At 38.9% G+C, this 23,347-nt stretch overlaps 1 protein-coding gene across 1 annotated transcript in view; it reads right to left on the minus strand.

The window, feature by feature from the left end:
• The window catches only part of CTNNA3 (catenin alpha 3), a 497,320-nt gene that overhangs the window by 7,561 nt on the left and 466,412 nt on the right, over positions 1 to 23,347 (minus strand). Inside the window, exons 16-17 of the mRNA XM_014940453.1 lie at positions 14,158 to 14,263; positions 7,274 to 7,408 (exon numbers count right to left, since the gene is read on the minus strand). Of these exons, the coding sequence (XP_014795939.1) occupies positions 7,274 to 7,408; positions 14,158 to 14,263 (241 nt within the window). The remainder of the gene's footprint in view (positions 1 to 7,273; positions 7,409 to 14,157; positions 14,264 to 23,347) is intronic.

A 23,347-nucleotide genomic window follows, 5' to 3' on the forward strand; every position in this document is an offset into this window, starting at 1 on the left:
GGGGGCAGGATGGTGTGTGTCGGGACAACCAGCAATCACCATTAATTTTACTCTGCTCTTGGCATCTCTGCATAGGCAATGAAATACAGAGAGTTACTTAATGCTGCCCTTCAGGCTATCCGTGTTACTTGCAGTGCCTCAGTGCCCCCTCAGTTTCTGTATGCATCTCACACTTGTCACACTTCTCTACAGAAAATGTGGATATGCTGGGGGGCAGGGGTGGTATTTCTTAACTGAATTCAGAATTTTGGAGATACTTCTAAAAGATGTTCTTGGACAGGTACTACAAATGGTAAGAATCAGGCCATACATTTTATCTTTTTTTTTGTCTGTAGGGACAAAAGCTGTCTCTAGAGCTGGTTTTATACTCCAGTGCCAGTAACATCAGAGAGTTTAGTGTAAATCTATTGTTCTTCTATAAATCTAACACACTCAAGGACTGTCTTCACTTGAATGCTTTTATCTCAGTTAGTCAGCAGGTTCTTCAAGGTCTCATAACATGTCTAGGAAAACTGATGAAATGAAATTTGGCGTAAATGAAAGATAAAATATTCATCGAGCATTTAGGTTCTTTTCATTTAGAGAGATGTAGCTGCAAACTCTTCGATGTGTAGCAAGCGGTACATAAAGATTCACTGGCAAAACAAACCAACCAACCCACCCCAAACTAAAAGCTGTTCTATTTTTAGGTGATGCCACTTTTGCTCTTTTTGTACTTTTCATGGAGACCCAACGTTGCAGCCTCCACATTTCACAGGTCTGACTGTGTCTGTCAAGACAGTAATTCATTAAAGGAAAAGCATCCCTTACCATATCTTTTGTCATTTAAGAATGTTATCTGTCCTGTGAGTGTTTGTACTTAAACTACTGCAAACCAAATACAGAAGGATTCTATAACCCTGTAACTTCATATTGGGGTGAAACACAGAAGATACAGACCTGAAGACAGTAATTTAAAAAACCCCCACACTATCCCCCAACCCCTGCCACCAACAAAATCCCAAATGGATTTCAGCTCATGCTGAAATTGACTCTCTCGTCCCCAGCACTTTCATTCTCTTTTGTAAAGAGTCCAGTGTGCAAGTAAGCAAACTCTCCATTGAATAACAAAGCTGAAAAAAAGGGAGTTCAGGAAAAAAATGAACAGCAAAACTTTGTTTCAATTTGTTTACATGCATGATATTTTTCACATTTTTGTAAAATAATTTCATGTCTTGGCAGTAGTAGCAATCTGTCACTGTAAGAAGTTTAAAAATATAACTGATATGGTCAGTTATTTTTATTTAATATTCAGAATGATTAGGAGAATCATTACTCTATTTCAGTCAATGTGTTGTCTGTCCAGTATACATAAGCGCTTGCCTTGTCATATGTCAGTAGGAGTTGTTTCTGTAGCAGTTAAACAAATGCAGAACTTGCTCGTTCTCAAAGCATGCAAATCAGTCAGTCTCCTGCTCCCGCTTTTGTGCAGATTTCCAGATGCTGTCTCTCTGACATAAAGAAGTGGCAGACACCTGCCTTCTGGAATAAAGCTGTAACAGACTGTGCAAAACAGCACTCACCAAACATTATTGGATATGTTAACCTGCAAGTCTGCTAGAACCACAGGTGTGATACTCTGGCTTGGGCTGCTGTGACATTTACTGGTTTTTGCAGGGAACTGAAGTTTAACTATTTGAACACAGATTTAGTAATTGGCTCTTTACAATCTCCCAAGTCCTATCTACAGTTCAACCAGACTTTCATTTTTTTTACAGGTGAAAACTAGTAATTGAGTATCAATTACACAGTTCTTTAATCAATGCTTAAAGTCTGAACTTGAAATTCTTTCAGAAACAAGTTCAGTTATTAAAAATTTATCTTAATTGAACCACTAGGTTTAAATACATTCCTAGAAGCGCATTTTCTTTGTTGCACTATACTGAGAAACTGACACTGAATTTCTGTTTCTTTGACAACTACTTCTTAAAATAACATAAATTCTACATTACTATTAAGAGCAGTGAGCTTCTGAGTAGTGCTGCATTTAAGGTAAGGAGTACTTATACATTGTGCTTTTCATTTTCTTCCCACTTTCTACTTTGTGTAACAATTTATGTTGTGAATTATTTTATGGTTCTTTCACTAAGGTTGCTATATAAAATGTATCAGAAGATGGGTGTTCAGGAAAGCACTTCATTAACTATCATGTGTCTTCATATAACTGCCAGATGATAGATAAAACCTATCATGGATTCAGTCCCAGTACTGCTTATATATAAAATAAGTTAAAGGGAGACTTGCCATTGCAATTCTTTTTTCCCCATTACTGGAAACTGTTCCCTTTCCCTTTTGCTTACCTCGGCCTTGCCATGCTCCCTTTGGGATATCGGAGAGGTTTCGTCTCGATTTGTGGAACTGGTGTCAGGAAATCTACCTTGGGCGGTGTTTATTTTCAATGAATTGAGTTTTCCTAAAAACGTGGCTATTCCGTTGGTCATCTATGTCCGTCTGTCTGTCTAGTAATTACATTACACACCTCAAGGGTATCTGGGGTTTGTTCTGCGTTTTACCCATTTTTCAGATGGGGAAATTGAATCTAATGAACTAAATAACTAACCATTACCAGAAATTGCTTCAGGCTATGTCAGATTCAAAGAACTGAAATTGAGTCCTATAATTAGACCAGGCCCTGTGTCCAACTGAAATGATAAACAACTTACGTAAGTACTGTAGAACTGTTTCCCTGAAACACCATAATGGAACATATGCTTAGGCAGGCGGTTAGCTCAGTCCCTCACAACCAAGGGTTTAAAAAAAAAAAAAAGAAACTATTTTTTAAAAACAGGTCCTTGAGAAAAAAAGAATAATGGTTTAATATATATCCTTTCCTTGCTGTTTCCATCAGTTGTTTTAGTTTGTGAAGAAATGGAGTGCTTGTTGTAACAATCTAAGTAACACGCACTGAGGCCAAGAACTATAAAATACAACCTGATTTTGGTAATTAGCAAAGTATTTATTATTAGGAAAAGTTAACTGACTTGGTAGCGCACATTACCACTAATGCTACTTGCTGCGTTAAATGAGGTTTTTTTGGTAGATGCAGTTTAGACCGCAATAGCAACTCAGCTGTCTGTAAGTAATTAACAGGAAAAAACATATCCCCTTGCTTTGCTTCCAAAGGCCAGGAGTTTTCAATACACACCTACCGGCACACACTAGGCAAAAGCAGTGAAAGATGAAGTGTTATTACATAAAAAACAGACAGTTAAACATTTCTGTCAGCTCTTAGTAAAAAAAATTTCACTTAATGTACCAACTCTTAGGAGTTCACGTCAACCTTTAGAAATTAGTGTTTTATTATTTTCAGAATCAAGTACTAATATAAGAATTAATTTTATGCACAGTGTAAGGCCCGATGAGTGATCTTCCACCATTAGTTCAAGCAAACTGAACTACACGTTGCCGATGAGGTGGAGAAGTGCCAGCAAGAAGCAGCAAACTGTCTGAAGAGGGAGCAGTCGCTGTGCCCCTGGCACACACAGGCAGCAGCTCTGTCAGAACAGCAGGTATGGACTTAAAGCAAGGCACAAGAGACAATTTTTTCACTGAAGGTCACACAGCAGTAAAAGCAGGACAGCAGTACTGAAGTCAGGGGAACAAACTCTACCTATAATAAATCAAGTGGGCTGTTACAGCAGCCAGTATTTCAATATGATTGCCAGCCTGCTGCTTCGCCCTCTGTTCCCATTCTTCAGCCCTACAGGCGCTGCAGCCAGGACGCTGTTCTGCCCATCTTGACTTCTCATTTAGGAGGAAAAAGCAAACCCAAACAGAAACTGTGAAAGGAACTGAAATGCACTGCTCCCCATCCCCTCCCCTGCTGAAGGAGCAACCCCTTTAAAACACCAGCTCCTGCTGTGTGGCTCCTCTCTGGCAATCACTGCACACCTCCAGCTGCCAGAGTCCTCACGTGTTGGCTGAGACATCATTTTCCTAGTGTATGGCTACCCAAGGATCGGGGCTGTGTCAGCCAAAGGCCTGGTGGCAGCTACAGAGCCCATACCTTGTATTTTTTGACATGCTTAGCTTATAGTTTTGACTCCGTGTGTTTCTACCTGCGGTACAGCCTTCAAAGCTGAACCATGTTCATAGCAGTGTCGTGCAGGAAACTTCTGATTTAACTGGCATGGGAACTCAGTGGTAACTCAGTAAATGAAACAGACATTTAAATCCGGCCTTGAAGCACGAAGTTAGAAGTATTAAAGCACCTACATTTGGCAAAAAAGTGGACTTATGTCACTGTTTTAAGTCTTGTTCTTGAGATACCAACAGGAAGAGTCAAAGATAAATGAGGTGTCTGCAGGAAAACCAGAGTGAAACCGCCTTCAGCGCACAGGTGAGGCTGCCTGACCTGAGAGATTGTTTCTATGCCATTTATCAAATTATGTGATAGTGCAACTCGGAGAACTCTCTCTTCCAGATTTCTGTTTCCTTTTTAAGGCCAAAAAGCTTTTTCTCACTTGTGAAATACAACATAAAATGAAATTCAAGAAGATAATGACTATAAATAGCACAAACCAGAATTGGTTGGCAGAAGTCAGAGCACGCAATTTTCACATGTATGTTAATTTTCTGCCCTGTGATATAATTCTCTTTATTTAAAGCTACTGTTGGGAAAAAACCAAGCTGTCAATGTGCAGGCCTATCATTGTGTAGTACTTTTAAATTAATTACCAGATTATCTACATAAATGAATGCAATTACTGTTATTCTACATATTCTACTAGAAATGTTACCCTATTATTTTGTGCCTGAAAAGGCGTAATAGAAGGGTTTGTCTGTTTCCTGTTTAATCACACCTAGTGAAGAATTACTGAATCCTCACCATTTTAACTTGTGCAGCTTACAAATTGGCAATGCTAACTGCATTATTTAAAAATTTAAGCATTTTATGGGCCCATGAGAGACTAAATACTGATCAAGGAATGTTTAATAAATGAAAAAACCTAAACTGCAGTGAATGAAGCATTAAAAGCTAATGAGTCTCTTGCTCTCTTTTGCTGTACTTAACCCTTTATAACCAACCTATGTGGGGCTCTGAGCATTGTGGTGCCACGGACTAGAATGAAGGTACTGGAGCTGAGGGGATGGCTGTGAGAAATTCAGGTGTTGACGTAACTGTAGTAAGAGACTAAAACATTATATGGCCTGAAGTCAAAAAGCCATTAATTGAGGAGAGCAGTTAGGAGGACTATCAGCTGGGTACTCCCCGAAGCCTTCCAGCTGCCCCAGGCAAATTGGCCTATTTAACCTACACTAATGATATGGCAGGGGTATTAATTTTAAGTAAGAAACGTTCCAGGGGAGGTTGTCAGAGGAATGTTACAGGGAAGACAAGGACAAGGGCACAGAGGACACAGATTAAAAACAACTGAAGAAGACAATGTGACAGTGAATGAGTATGAGCTGTGTTTGTGGATTACAACATACTTTTTCATATGCATAATGCTCTTTGTTTTCATGGGAATAAGTCCTGAATTGAACTGTGCTGGCAGAGACCAGTACCTCCATAGGTACAGTGCTTCTATGGATGAGAATCTGTATCTGTTGACAGAGATACAGGTGCCTTTGCCCAGGCCTTGCTGACCACTGGTATGTAGCAGTATATAAGGTTAATCTGTAATGCCATTTTATGTCTACTTTACTTTCTTCTTCATAGCTTCATCCAGAAAACGGTAAGACGGATGTTGTGACTTAGCTGTATTTCAAGAAGACAGTTCTTTCTTTTACAATAAGCATAGCCAGCACATTGAGGGAGGTGGTTCTCCACCTCTACTCTACGCTTGTGAGACCCCCACTGGAGTACTGCATCCAGCTCTGGGGGGCCCAACACAAGACAGACATGGACCTGTTGGAGCGAGTCCAGAGGAGGACCATGAAGATGCTCAGAGCACCTATTCTATGAGGACAGGCTGAGAGAGTTGGGGTTGTTCAGCCTGGAAAAGCTAAAGCTCTGGGAAGACCTTATAGCAGTTTTCCAGTATCTAAAGGGGGCCTACAGAACATACGGGGAGGGACTATTTATCAGGGAGTGTAGCCACAGGGCAAGGGGTAATGGTGTTAATCTGAAAGAGGGGAGATTTAGACTAGATATTAGGAAGAAATTCTTTATAATGAGGGTGGTGAGACACTGGAACAGGTTGCCCAGAGAAGCTGTGGATGCCCCATCCCTGGAGGTTTTCAAGGCCAGGCTGGATGGGGCTTTGAGATGGGTTGGAACTAGAAGGTCCTGAAGTTTCCTTCCAAATCAAACCATTCTATGATTCTGTGATAAACCTGATTAATTTACAATCCAAATGATCACAAATATTTGCTTCAGAAAGTTTACATTCAATTCAAAATTACTTATCTGTAGGTTTCAGAGGTTTAAATATGGTCTCTGAATTTCCATTTGAATAGCCATTAAAAATATCCTATAAATACAGTGTTTCAAGTCTCACTCAGCAATAGAGGGTTTATTTCTGATTAGTTTATAACCCAGGTAAAATGTACTAATAGTTTTACTGATATATAGATATTCCAGACTATGTGAATTTGAAGTTATCATAAAGATGAAAGTATTTAAATGGCAAGAACTTGGGTGGGAAGCTTTTGTTACACAGTTTATATACCATTTAGCAAATTTTATGTGTTGAAATCATAATCCCATATGCTACAAGTAATAACACTAATAATCAAAGAATATGTGACAGTGAAGGCATTATATGAATACCTGTGATCAGATCTGTGCTGAGGAAAGGTGCATAAAATTTCCACAAAATCACAAGCAGTAACTTTTCCATGGCTAATAATCCTTAGCTGTCATGGAACTAATGACTCTTAAGGAAAAATCAAGAAATCTACTCAAGAATCAAGTCACCTTGCTCTTAATTTTCCTTATTTCTGTAGGGATGTAGAAAGTCCGTTGTTTCCCTCTGAACTGGAAGTACATCTCTAGAGATTTCAAATGGGTCACAGTTCTTGAAACCAAATCACTCCAGAGTAACAGTGAAGAACAGTATGTTTTGAGAATTTAAAAGAAAAAAAAAGTGCAAGTGATTGCTAGTTCTTTTAAGCCACCAGTCTTATGCTTCACTGTCTTAGATTCACCGTGTTAAGTGAGTGTTAAAAAAACCAGTGGGGAATAAAACAAGATTTAGGACTACACTGGAACATGTCACAAGCACAGGAAAGCAAACTCAAACTTAAGTTTTATTATTAACAGATTAATTAATACGATTCTTCTACTTACAGCCGACATTATAAGCTCTCCGCCCAGGTTCTGGATTTCTGCTTTAACTTGACTGCAGATTTTGAGCTGATGGGAGTACAGCTTGATCTGTTCTAGGTAAGCCAATAAATCCTGTTTGCACGATTGGTCTGGACACTGAAGATTAAGAAAAGAACAATTAATAAAGCATGTCAGCAGTTTGTCTCAGGTATCAGGTTAATAGTTCACTGAGGAGTATTCCAACTGTAGGTGAGAGCAGCCTTGCTGTTCACTGCAGCTCTATCAAGTTGCATAGTTTATTCCTCTTGTGAAACTTTTTAACAAAGTCATTGGAGAAGCTCAGAATAATCCTAACCTTCCCCATGTTTGCTTTTTATTTAGCACTGCTGAGCTTGCCTTAGCAGTATTTCTAAACAAATTCTTCCTTTAATTCCTATTTTAAGAAGACACCTACATTAAAAATAATACTTGTGTGTGCAAATGTAAACATAAATGCAGAGCAATGTTAGCATTTATATGAAATTATGCTTTATCTTGTAATAAAATCTGTATTTTTTGAGTTTCATCCAGAGTTTATTCAACCTGATCTGTGTCAGTCAGAACAGGAAAATAAGACTGTCCTACAGAAAACTTGTGGATTTCAATACTTTTAACAACATGGTATTTTTTATAAAAATAGCATCTTTCTACCCTCACTTCTGTGAACTCCCAAATACTTGGGAGTACTTGGGAAGGGAAATACTGCTCTGTGAGTACCAGGCTGGACACCTGAGGCCTGGCACGCATTTGTTCTAAAGCTGCTTTCATTGCTCTAGCAGAATAAAGGGATCTTAAGGTGAACGCCGAGTCCCTATCGTACTACCACAGCTCTAAAAAGTGAGCATGATAAATAAGAAATAGACCCCGCCCAGTTTTTCAGTTACATGTTTTTAGCCTGTGTGCTGTACTTACATCAATGTGGTCACTTTCGATAGGAAATTGTGTTCAGCTTTGTATATTAAAAAAGGAAACATACGTGCCCACCAATGGCATTGGCTACAACCACCTCGGGTCTAACCTTTGGTCTTATTTGGTCAATTGTGGTCAATGGAGCAGTGATTTAAATCCAAAACCTGCTAGAACTCAGAATAAGCACCAGATCTACCTGATCCATGAAAAACTGTACCTAAATTACTGGCTTTGCTGAAGGAACTTGGTACTTGTTTAAAATGGGGGTGTGATGATTCTACTCTTCAACACTATGCAGTAGAACAGAAATGTGTGGTTAAGCAAAGTTGTTCTTTAGACTTAGGAAAAGATAACAAGGAATAACGAAGAAATTGAACAATTTTAAATTAAGTAATTTGAATTAAATGTCAGTCCCTACCTTGTGTTCTTCTAGATCCATTTACTAAAATGTCTTCTGTGCTTTGGCACAGTTTAAAAGAAAAATAGAAGAGTTTCTTGACGTACTCTCCTTCTTATCTTTGATGTTCTTAAAGTGTTAGTGTATTATGGAAAACTGTATTAAAGTATGTCTTTGTTTCTTTCTTACTCAACGCCGCTTTAGGAACAGCATAAAATGAGTATTTAAATACTGGTGTCTAAGTGCCTGTTTAGAAAACTTGAATACTCACTGTTCTTTTAATTAATAAAAATGTGTCATTTCAGTTAAATGCAACTGTAATCCCTTTAAGCGTCAGAACTGATTTTATCAAGACAGGGTGTATTTCCTGGAATTAGATGTTTGCTCCTCAATTTTTTCTTTTTCTCTTGTTAAATGCAAGTGGAAAAACTCAAGAGATGGGCAGGTAAGGTGCCGATACAGCATCTCATCCACTTCAAATACTGCCTATGTCAGTTACAGAAGTTCAGAGAAAAGAATATTTTAACCTCATTATATAGTTCTCTTTTATGTAATAACATTAGCAGGCCAGTCACATTTACTCTCTTCCTTATATACCATTAGAGAAGAAATGTGTAACATTTTAGGAACGCTAAAGATGATATGCATCAAAGACTGGGAAATTGCCACTCAAGAACGAGACCATGAAGTTAGAATAGTTCTATGAAAACACTGGTTCAGTGCTCAGTAGCATTCAAGAAAAGCAAATGCCAGGCATTATTAGTAAAAGACCTCTGAAATGTAATTATGCAGCTGTACAAGTCTGTGCTACGCCCACAGCTTCACTACCCTGTGTAGGTACGGTGCATCTGTCCCGCTCTCGCCCATTACAAGGCACAGAAGAAAAGAACAACAGAGATTTTCAGGAAGACAGGTATTCTTTCCTCCAGTACAAAACCAAGAGGCCACTAAAAGTAACTTAGCATGAGTTCAAAACAGAGGAGATGGTTCTTAACACTCTGTTATTAGTTGCAGAAATCTTTGTTGCAGAATGGTTATGGTAAAAGCTTACATGGGTTAAAGGAATTACCGGACAAATTAATAAAAAAATAATAAATCAAGGACTATTTAATGCATCAAATGTATCAAAAATACATTTGTTTAAGTAAATTCCTGAATGGCTGCTGGGGGCTGGGAGACCATATTGTGGAAGTAGCATGACACACATGCCATTATCTCACCGAGTTCTGTATATATTCACTATTAACTATTGTCAGCCACAGGATATTGGCCTAAATGAACCTATTACCTGACCAAGTGTGCTCATTTTTATTTACTTTACCCATAAAATTTTACAAGATTATATGATCAAGAGGAGGACTAACACAATACAAAGAGGCGGCATTTAGAGGGGTAAAGATAACATTCTATTACTACTCTAAGCAGGATAAAGTACTAAAAAAAATAAATTAAAACCTCATGCCTTATAGCATATCCAAATCAACCACAAAACAGATGTTAGAAAGAAACGTACTCTGTAGAGAGGATATTCCATAAGGAACCCTCTACATATCGCTCAGAAGCATCTGGTACAAGCAACACTTGCTTACTAGTGAACCCAAACACTAGGCTGCAACAGAAGGACAATTAATGAATTCTGAGTTAAATCATCCCACAGGCAATTCATAGTTACCAGTTTAATGCCTCACATTCTTCACTAGGGATCCTGGCAAATTATGAGAGGTTCTGTCCCATACATATGGAAGGTAGCGGAGTGTTAACAAGATCCTTCCATAAGAACAGGATCAAAACTGACTTGATCCAAAAGATAGTTTACTTAATAGAAGTGACCTCAAAGAGATGTGCTGTATTATGCAGTAATTAGACACACAGTGAAACCAACATTCACAATCCAAGTGAAAAAGCCACTGGACAGCAGCAGCACAGGAGATCAAGACAATTCCACAGGAAATTCTGTAAACAATATTGTTCTTGTTTTATTGTCACTTCACTCCTTTGCTAACGAAGTCAGCAGCATTCTATATGCTACACCACTTGGGGGTCCCACCATTGAAGGGGATGTTCAGTTACACTATTCCTGCCTTACAGCTGTGACAAAAAGCATTTTAACTGACACCTCACAGAGTCTGAGTGCCTTTTCTTACTTGGATCATAACAGACCATCACCTTGTGGAGCATAATGATTGTAATACTGAGGAGGCTTTTAATAAAGAACTTCACTTACAGCGTGTTCCATTAAGACCAGGATGTACTAACTGCCTTAAGTATCTTAGGCTTTTCAGGTCACAAATTCAACAATGGATTTGGAACAATCTTATTTTAAACTGAATTTATTATCAATGTACTTCTGATTAATTTCCCTAGGTTTATGCTGATGCGGTACTCTGATTATTTTTACAGTTGTTAACTCTGAGTCATCTTAAAGTGCTGCCAGTATGGAATGAAATATAGCAGACTTCTGTTAATTGTACCACACAGGTGTCCCCTTCCTTCAACCACAGGGATTGATAACAATCTGAAGTGAAGAACAATGTATTGGAGAGGTGCTGTTGTGACTGATGAGTTATAAAATACTGCAAATACAGGTTCAGGGTGCGGTGGTTGTTTTTTTCCCCCTTCTAACAAAAAAACTGTGTGAACAATGTAATTCTATGGCTCTCAGTTCCGAATCTCTGAAATGACACAGAGTGTGAACGAAAGGAATTAATCTGAAAATGTTTCATGAACAAGAGAAGGTCAAGCAGCTAAGACAACGGTTCTTCATTATGCAGTGATTGCTTATATTTGGGTTCTTGCTCTGGTCTGAAGCTAGATGGAGGAAACACAGTGAGGTTTTTGTTTTGCTTCCTTGCATGTAGCTTTGAGTACTGAAAATGCTATTCTACATTACTGTGGTCCTGTTAATTACAAAGGCAGAGTAATAGGTGAGTCATGGAACTACTGTGAACAGTAAAGTGATGTGGCCTAATTCAATGACAGTATCAGAAGTGGTAACCAATACTTACAGGGGAGCCAAAGCCCAACAGCAAGGGGGGAAAAGTATGCGCAGAAGAATTGCAGGGATCTATAACAGTTACTTGAAAATTGTACAAAGTAGAGCTATCTGATTTCACTTTTGAAGCAAATCAAACAAATCCATTTTCACCTGGAATAAAAATTCCACATAATTTAGATGCTACTGAAAAGCAACAGGTGAAATATGCCACTAAGATGCATTATGCTGCTGAGAAAGGCACTCATAAAACCTGGTGAGAATTCATGCTCCAGTCTGGGCACCAAATTCTTGAAGGGTTCCTTCAGTTTGGATCAACCTCAGAGAACAGCAGTGAGGCAGCCCAGAGGAACGTAAAGTTTCTTTGATCTTACAACCCCAAGAGAAGGTGGCATAGGAAACTGGGCAAAGTAACAGCTGAGAAAAGGAATTATTGGTCTCTACAAATACCTTGCATTTAAAAAAAAACCCAAAAAACACACTCCACAGTGAGAGAATTGCCCTGAAAGTTACAGGATGATTTGGTGTGGGCAAAACAGTTATAGAAGTTAAAAGATTTCCAGCCATCTAAGGAATAAGCGGATCATATTAAGCACCTTTGCAATAGGAGGAGTAAAGGTGAGATTCTCTTTTCTACTGTTTGACATGTGTCTAGCAATGACTGTAGTATGTTCACCACAGAAGTACTGGAAGGGCTGCTTTGGTTCATTTGGTTTTGTTTTTTTCTTTTTAAAAATTGTATATGCTCATTTGCTTCTAGTGCCTATAACTGCCTAGTGCATTTCAGATGCATACAAGGTGCCACAGGGAGTAAGTACCAGGGGTCGGGCACCTCAAGGCTAGGACAAATGGAAATAATTTGAGTGAATCCAGTAAAAAGGTTACAACTTGAATGATGTCACATTTCCCAGCAGCTAAGAGGGTACGCACAAATTATTAGCACTAATGATTCATGGCTACTTTTTCCTCACACTAATTTGTTCATGTTTCTAGTCTGGAGTCACTGTAATAATACAGGAAAAGAAAAAAAATTAGGAAAGAAGTATTTCAGTTAGACTAGATTTCCTATTCTAAAAAGAGCAAGAGACTATGACCCTTCCTCATCTTTGGCTTTGATAGCACATCATTTTCTGAAATAGATCAGCAACAAGTTACGGTTTTGAATTTTAATCTGTAATTGATAAAATCTTGAAAGGAGCCATTCTCCAATGCTCTTGAAAAAAAGAGATGTGCTGGAAGAATACCTGTCAAGATCAGAAATGCGGACACTTTACTTAGTTTTTCCCCAAATCAGATCATAACTGTATAGATCAAGCATAGAAATTCTTTGTCTTGTTACTGGGAATTCAGAGATGTGTGACAGAGAACACTAACACATTGTTCCTCCTTCATAGATAGTAAAAAAGCAAGCACTGTGTGTGAAAATCTAAGGGAGAGGAAGAGAGACAGTTGTGAGAGCATGGGAGACAGTGACTACACCGTGCTGCCCTGTGCCTAAAAGGCAGCCACAAACACTAGGAACGTGTTTTAGATTTGATACTTGCACACTCACAGTTCATTACACTGTTCTATTGGCAGTGTCTGGCCCGAAAACAACCAACCTTACATGGTGAAGAGAGCTGCATGTGACGAGTGGCTCAGTGTGTTCATTTATTATGCAGTTGTCTTTGCTGGGAAAACAAACTTCATTGATTTTCGTAGATCCTGGTTTGGGTTTTTGGTGGGGTTTTTTGAGCTACCTGATGCTTTAAAAATCCAATGGAAATAAAGTAGACCTTAGAGCTCTAACCTTTTGCCTACGTGTTTTTTTTTTTTCTTTTAAAAGCTAAAAAAAAAAATAATCACCTCAAGACTGCAGGTATGCAGAGGCCAAAACTCTGACTATCCTGAAGGCTATTTATATGGAAAACCATTAGACATCAGTGCTGCAAAGAAACAGCCAGTGTTGGGGTGAGAGACAGGAAAGATAACCTCAGTAGAGCAGAAGCACAGATTCTGTAACATAGCTGGAGCTTAGGGTGGAAATGAATTAATTTCAAAAAGAAGAAAAATCAGTAACCTTACTAAGCAGGCGCTGGAGCCTCCACAATCCTGTGCTCCCCCAGCAAACTGACTCACCTGACACAGCTCCAGGTGTTTCTGGGTGATTGCCCTGAAGTCAAGAACGGACCAGACTATACATCTAAAATGTTGCATTCACAGCTTAAAGGAGCTATAAATATTTATATATTCATATATACTATAAAATGTTGCATTGACAGCTTAAAGGAGATCACAAATATACACATATGTACATAAACACCTGTGATCTAAGTACATATACATTTATGTGTGTCTTTAAGTGTATGTAAACAGATACATTGCTATGCCAGAAAAAGAGAATCCACACATACAATTAAGACAGGTTGTAGATATCCATCACTTCAGAAACAGAAGAAAAGGAAAATCAGACAGGTAGATCTGAAAATGTCACAAGCACTTTTGAAAGCAACCTCCTCAGGTGTTGGAGGTTCTGTGGACGGATTAATCTGTAACAAAGTTTAATGTGTTGCTGCATAAATAACCTACCTGATTGGCAATCAGCCGTGCCAGGACATCCATCCTTGATCCCGACTCTGAAATCATTTTTGCTGCATTAATTACATCAGATGTGTTCTTCAGTGGTCCTCTACCCCTTCGAATGAAACAAAGAACCCTGTTACATTATTCAAAAACTGAGAATAAATCATATCCATGCAAATTAGGCACAGAACTCAATTGAATAAAACAACTAATCCATACAGAAGCAACATTAGTTAAATCGCCGCCCCCCCAACTGTTTTGTTTTCATGTCCCACAAGTTTGTATTGTTTGGTATCAACTGGATGCAGAAGTATCAGAAAGATGTCACAGAGTTTTTTCATACTGGAAGCACAACTCATGCCAAATCCCAGAGACATGGAGTTTCAGAGAGTACTGGTGCCGTTTGCTTTTCCCTTGATTATATGAAGTTTAAGATCCTTTCCCTTCCAGAAATTTTCCAGTTAAAATGTTCAAAACCACTTCAGCACAGTGAAGTATTCTGAGACTCATTATGGCTATACAGTCAGGAAAAACTAGGGTTTGGTGGGATTTTTTTTAATTGGTGTACACAAGCATGAATGGAAATACATGAACAGCGCTGCAATTATAACTAACAAATGCCACTCAAAATACAGATATGACATATCTCAGAGTACTTTCCAAATAATTTCATAAATTATTCAAAGAACAATTTTCAGTCTAGGAAAATTGTAAAGTTCTTGTGAACTGTTTGCCTAGAAGCCAACCTCTTCTTTTTTGGTACAAACTCCCTCCCCACCCACCCCCTCAAAAAAAAACCCCACCCTCCTTTGATTACATGAGAATGTTTCCAGAATCTAAAAAGTAAAATATCACTACTTTAAATAGGTAATATTGACAACTATTATCTTTATATTCACTTTTGCTTCAGCTTCTTCAATGCTGCAACACTTCAGCTAAACTAAAATCAACAATTATATTTCAGACATATAGAGTGAACAACCCTGCTGAATTCAACTTTGCGTTTAACATGTTCAACAAGAATACTTTGATTCTTTACATAAACATTTAATTTCTGAAGGCCTTACATCAATTCACAAGTTCTGCAATGGACAGAGTAAGTAGAAAACACGGAAAAAAGTGACTATACTACTTTGTTCAAATGAGAAGAGTCTCTTCCTTGAAGACAAATATGGTTTCATATATAAAGGCGGCAAGTCATTCCAGTAAAAATCTCATCTAGTCTAAAAATATTATCCTAGTTATAAAAACATTTCATTCAGTAAAAATACAGTGATGACAACACCTGGCAGGTCATGTTTAATCTTTTCAAATAACTATTTGTTCTTGGGGAAAAAAGCATACTTTACTAATTATGGTTCCTTATTCTCAACTTTGGAAGCCCACATTTGTAACAGCCTAGAACTGGGTATTTTATATGTTATTTTTCTACATAATCTTGTTATGGAAAACGTATTTAGTAAATTGATCAGAGTTAATAGAAGAATAATATTTTATGTGAGGAATGAATTCGCAAATACAATTCCACGCATCCAGGATTAAGTACTTGGAGCTTCCCCATACCCTCCATTTGCCTTTCCTGACATTTTCCCTTCTAACCCTTCCTTGCCATTTTCTTGTACCTGTGGAAACCTCTCAGAGGATCTGGCTAATGAGAATGAAGCAATTGTACCCAAGAAAGATCTTTCAAACAAATGAAGCATTTCTACCACAAATAGGGCCACCGTGAGAGCCGTTGGAGGAACTCAGCAATGAGGACTGACAAGACTTCTGCTCCACTTGCCACCTAATTGCACCAGTGGTTCAAATTCTTCTCTACTACATTCTCCAAGAAATGTGGGGCAGGATATCTGATGAGCTATAAACCACAGCTAAATCTTGAAATTAATGCTTAGAAATAGTGTTTAAAAATGCCTCAGGCTTATATTAAAAAGTGTTGAGAAACAAGTGTGTTAAATTACATACAGAAAGACAGCTCCTTTTCTACACAACCACTATGAACTATCTCTGCTCCTTTTTTTAACTTCATGTAAAATCCAGACCCTTTTAAATAAAGTACAGGTTTAATTGCCTTGGGGTATGGCATAATGAGCCATTAGTCCAAATTTATGAGGTTTGGCAATTCTATTCCACTAAATACTTTTAAAAGAATACTTGTGAGAGTACACCAGATCTGCTGAATCACCAGCCGGATGAAAGAAACAGACAGAAAAAAAAATCAGGATGAAATTTCTATGGGGACAACTGTAAACTCCAAATTTGGACATAAATAATCAACTGCATAGGAAGTGAGCGATCTAGCCTACATAGCAGGTTTTAAAAAAGATATAGGAGTTATTAACAGTGGGTCAGTCTGAACTAGAGTCCGTGAGGTACTGCTGTTATGAAAACAGTACATGCCACACCACGGTACACAAACAGGTGAATATCCAAAATGAAGTTCTCCTTTTGCTCTTTCAGCTTTGGTAAGCCTGGAGCTGCAGTTCTGTGGGGGTTTCCATGAAGAAAGATTTGACACAATTAGAGACTGCAAATAGGATGATTAGACATATTGTAAACATGACCAGTAAGGAAAGATTGAAGGGCTTAAACCCTTCTCTGATACAGGAGTTTCAATGTTAGAAGAGGGTTCAAGGAGGAAGCATAAGCAAGAGCGGCTGTAGGATACACTTGGTAACAGTCTTCAAATGGCCTCCATGGCTGTGGCGCATAAGGGAGGCGGGACTGAGCTTATATTCCAGAAAAGAAGTTTCAGGTGAGGTGCTGAGATGATGAGGACTGGCACAGAGCAGCCAGGAGACTGTGACATCTCCACCAACGGGCAGGAGCAGAGAGACATCTGTTATGAATGATGGGATGATTCAAGTCCCCATCTGAAGTATCTTCCAGTCTGACGGTTTTATTATTTTAAATTTAACAAAGAAGTTACATGTTGTTTGGTGACTGACTACCAGTTTCAATGCATGTTGCCTTCTAACGTCATTAGTGCAGCTATGCGTTTTGTGAATTCCCAGTTTTACTGATTTAGCACCACATCAGCAGATTCGGAATGCCACTAGCTCAGATTAATTCCCTGAATCCAGATGTTAAGAGACACAGAACGTCTATTAAATCATCCATGTTGTTTTCCACAGCCAGTAGATGGCTTCCTACCAGTTTTGTATTTACTTGCATTTTTTCTGGTAAGTTTCAAGTATGAAAAAACACTCTGCTTGGGAGGCTGTTTCCCTGAGCTATCCATCTCACTGGCTGGATTTTTTGTCATATATTTCACTTAGTTCTCGCTCTAAATCATTGTACCAACATCCCCTCCATTTTACAAACCTAGTCCATGATTCTCCTCCAGCAGGTGCTGAAGCATCCCTGCCTGTGCTGTGGTACTGGGCAAGCTTTTCCGAATAACAGAACTGCTGTAGATAATATAGATCTGCATGCAGAAGCTTAAGAAGATTATCTTAGCTCATGCACCTACTTAAAGGGGCTTAAGGACAAAAAAATCCCTGCCATCAGGTACTATCTCTGGTCAAAGGCATCACAAAATTTCTCCCTCATAAAGTTTTGTATCATTTTCCCCTCTTCTATGAGAGAAATGCTAATTATTTTTGCTATGGTGTCCATATATTTTGTGTGTGTATGTGAATCTTATTTTACTATTTTTTCCCCTGCTTCCAGTCTCTGTAGTACTCAAAGCCAAACTACACCTCACATGCTCAGTTACAGCATTTACTGAAATTCTTTCTCAATGGCTTCATTGGGTTCACAGCCTAGAGTAGACTCTGAATGCCTGATTTTAATTCATTGCATGGGAAATCTAATATATCTACTGTTTTCCTCACACTTTACAATTTCCAAGCATAAAACCTTACTAGCTAAGTAAGTTGATAGAACATTCAAGGCTATGAAAATATGAGACAGAAAGTATTATATCTGTGAGCAGTTACATGCCACCTGCTCTGTCCAATGAGGAAACTAGGAACAGATCATAAATAATCTGAGAGAGACGTCCAGCTAAGTCTAAGCAGAAGGAATGTAGTGAGATTGTGTACAATGAAATTAGTTTAGAATCTAATCTCTCAACAAGTTGTCAGAGCAAAAAAAGCTTTGCAGAAATGTTTTTTCGAAGGTGCAACCAGAAGAAGAAAAAAGCTGGACCATACTAATTGGTACGACACCACGTGGTTTGGAAAATTGTGCAAGCATTTCAAAGCGTGACCTACCTTAAGCTTCATGACTACTGTCATCTCCAAATGACAACCTGAGTGGTCCTCGTCATGTGAAATTCTTGAGCTTCAGACAATGACCACTATCAGTCATAATTTCTAGCTCAACAAATCCTGACAGCTCCCACTGTACTGCTAGGCTTGTGGGGACACTGCAGAAGGCAGGAACTCCAAAGCAGTACAGACCCAGCAGTACCAGTATCTCTTTGGTCCCTGCTGTTCCAGTCAAAACTCAGCAATGGATCCCACCTGGCAATCCTGGCCACCCCCACACCAATGCCCAGCTGAACAGCTCCAACTTGTATCATCAGGTAGGGTTCCGGCTTGTCCTGGATGAGGCTGACTGTTGGCTCGGGCTCCTGGTTGATAGGGATCAACTGGAACATTTCTTGACTTGCAAAGAAGGTGAGAGCACTCATCCAGATGACTGTTGTGTTACAAGTCTGCTCTTGAGGAAAGTGCATTCATTATATTGCTATCAGTTTATTCAGTTATGTAAGATACATCCATTATCTTATCCAGAGAGACAGAAAGATATTCCTAAACGAATTTATTACAGCCTATATACACTATGTTAGTTAATTCAGTTGTCACTACATTCCATGGTTCCATTTGTGCTCCCTGCAGCTCTTCCCCAACCAAATACATAGTGTGTTTCTAATTTCTTTTGCCTTTGCACTGCTGCTGTACAAAATGCTTCTAGTACTGACATAGCAGAAAATCTGGATTCCCATCACACATTCCAGTCTCTACTCCACAAGCTGTTTCTTGAGTTTGTTTTTTCTTTTTCTTTTTTTAACCTTGTGATTGTGTGAAGTCCTGGGAGCAGGGATAAGGAAGCAGGATTCACACCTCACTCATTACAAATGCTCTATTAGCTTACTGAGTGAATCAGTTCTGCAATCAATTCCTGCAGCAGCTCTGCTGCAGAAAAACAAAGTGGGTATACACCCAGGACTTACAGGTATAAGGCTCATGGCTAATGTGATTTAACCCTCCAGGCTGAAACGAATTGAAACTCCCAGTTCCTGTGTAAATTTCTAATCTACTCCATCTATCACTAGAATATACCACTCTCCTAGCAATATTTTTAAACAAACCTTTTATCACCATTGTGCCTTTTCTTTCCTTTTTTTTTTTTTTTCCCGCAAGGAACAACTGGAATTATAGATCCCAATTGAAAAGGGGAGCCTGAAATGCACACAAGGAGGGATGTATCCTCGTGTTTACACTGATGTAGACTGTTTTGCCTGCCTTTCCCAGCTCAATCAAGGCTACATCAAAAAATCCTTTCATTGCACCTGGCTGCATGTCTCTATTAGTTACACCCAGATAAACACGAAGCAGCAATGTTCCTCAGGAAATTCACTTCGGCAGAACATAACTGTAGATTGTACAGGCAGATCCTGGAGCTGACCTCTGTCACTTCTTTACAAATGGACCCGGGAGCAAGAAAGACTGGTTTCATTCACCTTCTATCCCAGTCTGAGCTTACAAGTTTGGAAATAGGAGAAAAAAACCTCTTTATACTAGCAAAACTGCTAGGGTAACTCACTAAAGGCCAAACCCACACAGCATTTACAGATGCAGTGGCTGAAGCACTTCCACTCATTAACAATACAAGTGTAATAAATAAAAGTGTAGCCAGATGAGGAAAGGACAGTGTGAAGAAACGCTAAAGGTATGAGGTAAATGACTGTCAACTTTCTGTATTAAATCACATTTTGTAGCTATAAATACCTTTTGTGAATAAAGGAATTAAAGACTTACAAAAAATACCTGGATTACATGGACCCAGGAACAGGTCAGTGATGTTCCAGGCAATGTGAACGCAACATGTATGTTAGTAACTATTCTAGAATTCTGGAAATGAAAACTAGTTTAAGACAGAATTTTCTCTTCCATTTTCTTTTTTGCCTTCCTGCACTGACAATACATCAGGTCTGCGTCTCCCTCAAAGAGGAGTAAGGGCGAGAAGGTCCACAAGCTTACATTTTTTTACAGGAGTGGGGTGATCTATATGAAACAAATACACTTTGTAAATGAGTATCACATGGGCTGCTGTGGCTAAGTCGGGTTGTTACTGGATTGGTACCTTTGAGTGTGCAGCAGTCAGCCACACACCATGGAGAAGTTCTGAGTGCTGCCCTTCAAACCCTCTTGGCAGAAATTCTGGCAGAGCAATCAACCTCATAAAGCCTATCAATTCATAATCAAACAAGCATGCACAATATGACAAAGACATGAGTAAGAGCCAACGTGATTTTTCAAGGACAAATATTGTCAAACCACTGTAAAATAAGCTTTTATGGCTTCTGAAAAGATTAGAAGCTGTAAGTACCATGGATCTTCAGACAGGCTTCTGAAACTGTCTCCTGTTGTATTTGCATAACTCACCTGAAGAATATATGGCCTAGACAAAATGACTGCAAGGGAGATGTGAAGTTGTTGGAAAGGACATACTCCAAGACAGACTGGTTAACAAAGGGCTACTGTCACAATGGAGGGAAAAATAGAAGGAACCTGGTTTGATGGGATCTGCTTTGGTTTCTGCACCGCTCAGTTGTTTATTTGTGACTTGAGTGAAGGAAAAAAAGTGAATACTTAATAAACTGACATGGAAGGGGAAGGAAATAGTCTCTGAGGCCAGTCTTGGAATTCAAAATTATCTTGAGAAAAGCATGGAAGAAAAAGTAGTGCAATTAAAAAAGAGTCTGTGCACTCTGGTGGATCACTAATCCAGCAGGAATGAATACCAGCATGCTGCAGAAGGCAGTGGGAAAATGGTAAACACAGAGGAGGAGTAACACTTCTGCTCCTTTTACAGGAATGAGACCTCTGTCATGGAAAGATGTAAGACTTACGTTTTGAAAATAGAAGACTGAGTGCCAACAGAATGGATCAGGTCTGGGTTTGCTTCCTAAAGCTTCAGCTTATTATGGCAGAATAAGCAGTAAGGCCCTGTGAAAAATCTTGATGAGGGAACTTCATCTGCAGCCACTGCAAGTTATGTGGCACTTACACACTCGTGCAGTTATATCGTCTATCAAGAATGACATCTTATCTAACATCATGCATGTCTTACCTCGAAGGCATCTACTATCAAAGCAGCCACCTTCTGTTCCAGAGAACAGCAGGAAGTGACAAAGAATTTCTGGATGAACCTGCAATAATTAGCTCAATGAATTCTACAGTGCTAGCTTTGGAGAAACCGAAGAAACGGGAAAAATACTAAGAACAGAAACAGTTCAAAACTCCAGACTTTTCCTTTGAGTTAAATTGGCAGGAGGCCAACTATACTGCTCTCTCTTCTTTCAGACCTTTACAGAATGATAATGCAACTATGGCTAAAGAAATATTGAAAATGAAGGCCAGTGCAATAATCCACAGAAGTAGTTAAATCCTTTACACCAGTGTGGTCGTTAAATGGGAACTGGAAAGTACTGTTACTTGCAGCCATTTTTTTTACATCAATACAAGTTCCATCCTTCGTATCCTTCCTGTGATTTCCTTCTTTTTGTGCTCTGGGGCAGATTCTACTATCTACATCCTTCATTGATCTCATGTTGGTAATTTTCTTATCTAGGTCATCCTTCTCTCCCCAAATCCCTTGTGCTTTCACCAGCTTTACAAAAATAATAAAGCTATTATTTAGAAGGCTTTGCTCTAAGAGGAACCCCGTCATTTATTTCCTTTTGTTGCTCTTACTTCCTGTATTTCGCCACCCAAGACCAAAATAGAGCAATCAAAAATTTTCTCAGCATTTAGTAGACAATACAGAAGCAGGTTTTTCAAAGGTCTTTAGTGTTGACCAAATTAAATTCTGATAGCAATGTCCAAAATCTTCTGAATTTCACTAAAATTACGATTACTTGTGTGGTCTCCGAAAAAAAATCTGAGTCTTCTGGTAATTTCACAAAACAGCATGAAGACTCTATGGTATAGGTGTAGTTCTTCAGTGCCATGTCTATGCAACAGCGATTCTCATTCGTGGGCCACCACCGCCCCCCAGGCACTGTGAGGAAGACCAGCATGGCCCTGCCTCCCCCTTCGCCCCCAGGTGCTTTCAAGCAGAGTGGTCCCTGGCCCTCAGCCTGCAAAAGCCCTTAGGTCCATACTGTCTGCTCCTGACCTCTTCATGGTGATCCCAAAGCAGGCCATTTCTGACCCTGTAAAATACAATGTGACTCCATATAACAACAAACCAAATGCCCTTCATTTGGGTTACTGTTTGAACAAACTATTTTGATAATATTAATATAGAGAAGAGACCTTTTCTTTATGATCCACTGTGTTTTCTTCTTCTGTTTTGATTAATGACATAGAGACCTTTTCTTTATGATCCACTGTGTTTTCTTCTTCTGTTTTGATTAATAAAGTAGGAATACAGCTATTTAAACATGAAAAGGACAAACCACTCTTGTTTCTAAGCTCACATACCCTATTTTGTCAGCTGTATAAACTTTGATAGAAAAATCCAGGCACTAAAAACTTGGCTGCAGGGTTAAAGGTGAACATGACAGCATTGCAAAATAGCTGTCACTAGAAGTGTTATGTCTGGTCTACAATTTTAAAAAGCATATGGCTTAAAACTGAGGAATTCTTGCTCAAAAATGTAGTCCTATATAGCAGAGTGCTGCTCCATCATCCTAATCATGACACTTTTGAAACTGAGAAATCCTGAAATAGTTGGTAGGGAAAAAAAGTTGATATTACTTGAATAGTTACTGAACATTATGTTACCTGCAAAAGATGCTTCATAATTTGGAACTACATCTTAAAATAGTATGGAAGAAAAAAGAACACGAGGCAGAAGTCAAGTGGGAACAGAAAAGAAGATATGTCAGGAGAGGAGCTGTACATGTAACCTGGGAGGTGGAAGAGCAGCTGAAACCCTGACGACAAGTTCTTAAATCAAAAGTCTGACAAAACTAGTCACAGCAGCAACATGATGTGGAGAGCAAAGTATCAAAAGG

The sequence above is a fragment of the Calidris pugnax genome, unplaced genomic scaffold (genome assembly GCF_001431845.1).
Source record: "Calidris pugnax isolate Ruff unplaced genomic scaffold, ASM143184v1 scaffold39, whole genome shotgun sequence".
Classification (NCBI taxonomy): Eukaryota; Metazoa; Chordata; class Aves; order Charadriiformes; family Scolopacidae; genus Calidris; species Calidris pugnax.